Raw genomic sequence first — 3,292 nt, 5'->3', positions numbered from 1 at the left:
TTTGTGTCTACAAAACATTATTTCCTATGTTGCATTTTACCCCCACATGATGTAAATTCCCATGTCCACATTTATAATGGAAACTTTCTATGTCAACTTGTCACACTGTAATTATTACCTCCGGCCAGTGGTGGCACTGAAGGGTCGCAGTTTTTGCATCTCAGAGTCCAGAGGAAATCTTCCCACTGTGTTTACGATATTATTAACACACAGGTACTGGGGAAATCTTCACTGCACCCCCCCACAATTTGAGGGCAGGGCCAGGCCTGGCTGTGAGCCCCCCGCCCCCCACTCCCACTTTGTTCGTTTGGTCAAACTCACTGGGCCGACGCTTGAAGAACAGACACATAGGCCAACTATCGAAGGGCTGCCTTGAGTCCCAGGAACAGAAAACCCAACGTGGGTCACAGGGGAGGACGGGAGAACAGTGGGGAAAATATCCTCCTTCCCAACCCCCCAACCCCCATCGTTGTTTCTACCGAGAGGAAACATTGATCTTGAGTCATGATGCGCGCTACGGCTTGGCATGGCAAACGGCACTCAACGTATCGGCCGGTCGGGCGATCTGGCACCCTGCACACTCAGGCCTCTGGGCTGAGCGACGCTGAGCCAGCACGGTCACTCGGACAAGTAAGGAGTGAAGTCAAGGGGTTGTCGCCAGGCCATTTCAGAGGGCGGTTAAGAGTCAACCAGGTCGGGGCGGGGTCTGGAGTCACGTATGGGCCCGGAGCGGGTAAGAAGGGCAGGTTTCCTTCTCTAAAGAGACGTTAGCGTGAACCAGTTGGGTTTTTGTTTGTTCAATGACAATCCGACCCATCAATGGTCACTTCAAGCATGAAATGTTGACCCCAACATCCAGGGTCAATGGGACCCAAAGACAACTTCAACCCAACGTGCGCATGCGCTCAACTCCAATCTCCGGCCCGCTCCGCCTGGACGGTGCGCACGCGCGTCGCCGGACCCGTGCACCGCCCAGCTGCGGGGGGCGGACCGCGCCTGCGCCCGCTCTCCGATCCCGTCGTCGCAGCGTGCGCGCATGCGCGACGGGCCAGCCTCCGGCGCAGGAGCCCCGACGGGCGACCCACCACGCAGGCGCGGTCGGTCGGCGTCTTCGTGTGCCGGGTCGCTGCGCAGGCGCGGTGCTGGCGCCAGGTCGAAGCCCCTCCCCCTCTTCCCCCCCCCCCCCCGGGCTCGGCGAGTGGAGGCGCGGAGATGGCGGCGTCGGCGATCGGTGACGACTCGCTGTATCCCATCGCGGTGCTGATCGACGAGCTGCGCAATGAAGACGTGCAGGTGAGGAATGGAAAGGCGGCGGCGGAGCGGGATAATAAGTAACAGACATCCGGGGTGGAAATAAGGAGAGAGAGGGGGGAGGGGGGTAACGGTCAACGGTCAAAATTCAAAATGGGGGAGGGGTTGGATGAAGGGCGAGAGGTGAGGGGTTGGGGTGAGGTGTTGGAGTGAAGGGGGAGGGGTTGAGGTGAAGGGGGAGGGGTCGAGGTGAAGGGGGAGGGGTCGAGGTGAGGGGAGGATTTGAGGTGAAGGAGGAGGGGTTGGAGTGAAGGGGAGGGGTTATCTTGGAGTGAAGGAGGAGGGGTTGAGGTGAGGGTTTGGGTGAAGGAGGAGGGGTTGGAGTGAAGGGGAGGGGTTGAGGTTGCAGTGAAGGAGGAGGGGTTGAGGTGAGGGTTTGGGTGAAGGAGTGAGGTGAAGGAGGAGGGGTTGAGGTGAGGAGTTGGGTGAAGGAGTGAGGTGAAGGAGGAGGGGTTGAGGTGAGGGTTTGGGTGAAGGAGTGAGGTGAAGGAGGAGGGGTTGAGGTGAGGAGTTGGGTGAAGGAGTGAGGTGAAGGAGGAGGGGTTGAGTGAAGGGAGAGGGGGTGATGTGAGGGTTTGGGTGAAGGAGTGAGGTGAAGGAGGAGGGGTTGAGGTGAGGAGTTGGGTGAAGGAGTGAGGTGAAGGAGGAGGGGTTGAGTGAAGGGAGAGGGGGTGATGTGAGGGTTTGGGTGAAGGAGTGAGGTGAAGGAGGAGGGGTTGAGTGAAGGGAGAGGGGGTGATGTGAGGGGTTAGGGTGAAGTGTTGAAGGGGGAGAGTTAGGGTTAAGTGAGCTGAAGGGGTTGTGGTGGAGGGGTTGGGGTGGAGAAGGTTTGGAGTGCAAGGGAAGGTTTGGGTTGAAGGAAGGGAGGAGGGGATAATGGGAAGGGGTGAGGGAAGAGAGGAGAGGAGAAGTTGAGATGAAGGGGTGGGGAGAGAAAGGAAGGGGAGAGAGGGAAATCGTACTTTGGGATCATACTATCCCCCTGAACAAGCTGACGGGACCACAGTTTAGTATTTCAGCAGCTCTGGTGCTGCAGCAGCCTGGGAGCATCCGCCTAGATTCTGTGCTTCATTTCTGAAGTGGGGCTTTGCCACTTGTAAAGGAGTTTGTCAAAGCAGCAAATGGGGTGGATTGCGAGAAATGGGAGCTGTGTGTAATATCAACGACGGCAACTTGCATTTATACAGCACCTTTAACATAATAAAACGTCCCGAGGCGCTTTATAGAGGCGTAAACCAGACAAAAATTGACACCGAGCCACATAAGGAGATATTAGGACAGGCGAACAAAAGCTCGGTCAAAGAGGGAGGTTTTAAGGAGCATCTTAAAGGAGGAGAGAGAGAGGCGGAGAGGTTTAGGGAGGGAATTCCAGAGCTCAGGGCCCAGGCAGCTGAAGGCACGGCCGCCAATGGCAGGACGATGAATATCGGGGATGGGCAAGAGGCCAGAATTGGAGGAGCGCAGAGATCTCGGAGGGTTGTAGGGGCTGGAGGAGGTTACAGAGATAGGGAGGGGGGGCAAGGAAGCCATGGAGGGGATTAGAACACAAGGATGAGAATTTGAAAATGGTGGTGTTGGTGGATCGGTGATTGTGAACAGGGGGAATGGGCTGGCACTGACTGCGTATGGATATAGGAGACGGGCAAAGGGCAGCTAAACTTTCTAGGAGTAGGAAATCTCAAATTGGAACAGATAAAACGGCCTGGCCGGCAATGAACCCCTCTTTTACCTGCAGCCGATTTGAGGCAGTCTCTTTTCATTGTCAGGAAAATGTTCTTGTCTGAGCTGTGTCACTTAAAGGAGAGTTACAGGTAAATGAGGAATGTAAGGAATCTTACAACACCAGGTTATAGTCCAACAGTTTTATTTGAAAATCACAAGCTTTCGGAGATTATCTCCTTCGTCAGGTGAGTGAGTGAGGACTAAAACCTGGTGTTGTAAGATTCCTTACATTTGTCCACCCCAGTCCATCACCGGCATC

At 55.6% G+C, this 3,292-nt stretch overlaps 1 protein-coding gene across 1 annotated transcript in view; it reads left to right on the top strand.

Annotated features, from left to right (window-relative positions):
* Window positions 1-1,193: 1,193 nt before the first annotated feature.
* The window catches only part of LOC137306223 (serine/threonine-protein phosphatase 2A 65 kDa regulatory subunit A alpha isoform-like), a 29,936-nt gene continuing 27,837 nt past the window's right edge, over window positions 1,194-3,292 (top strand). Inside the window, 1 exon segment of the mRNA XM_067975341.1 lies at window positions 1,194-1,293. Within this exon segment, the coding sequence (XP_067831442.1) occupies window positions 1,213-1,293 (81 nt within the window). The 5' untranslated portion in view covers window positions 1,194-1,212.

The sequence above is a fragment of the Heptranchias perlo genome, chromosome 42 (genome assembly GCF_035084215.1).
Source record: "Heptranchias perlo isolate sHepPer1 chromosome 42, sHepPer1.hap1, whole genome shotgun sequence".
NCBI classification, from domain to species: Eukaryota; Metazoa; Chordata; class Chondrichthyes; order Hexanchiformes; family Hexanchidae; genus Heptranchias; species Heptranchias perlo.
The sequence above is the reverse complement of the archived record's forward strand: the minus strand, read 5'-3'. Positions and strand labels throughout refer to the sequence as shown.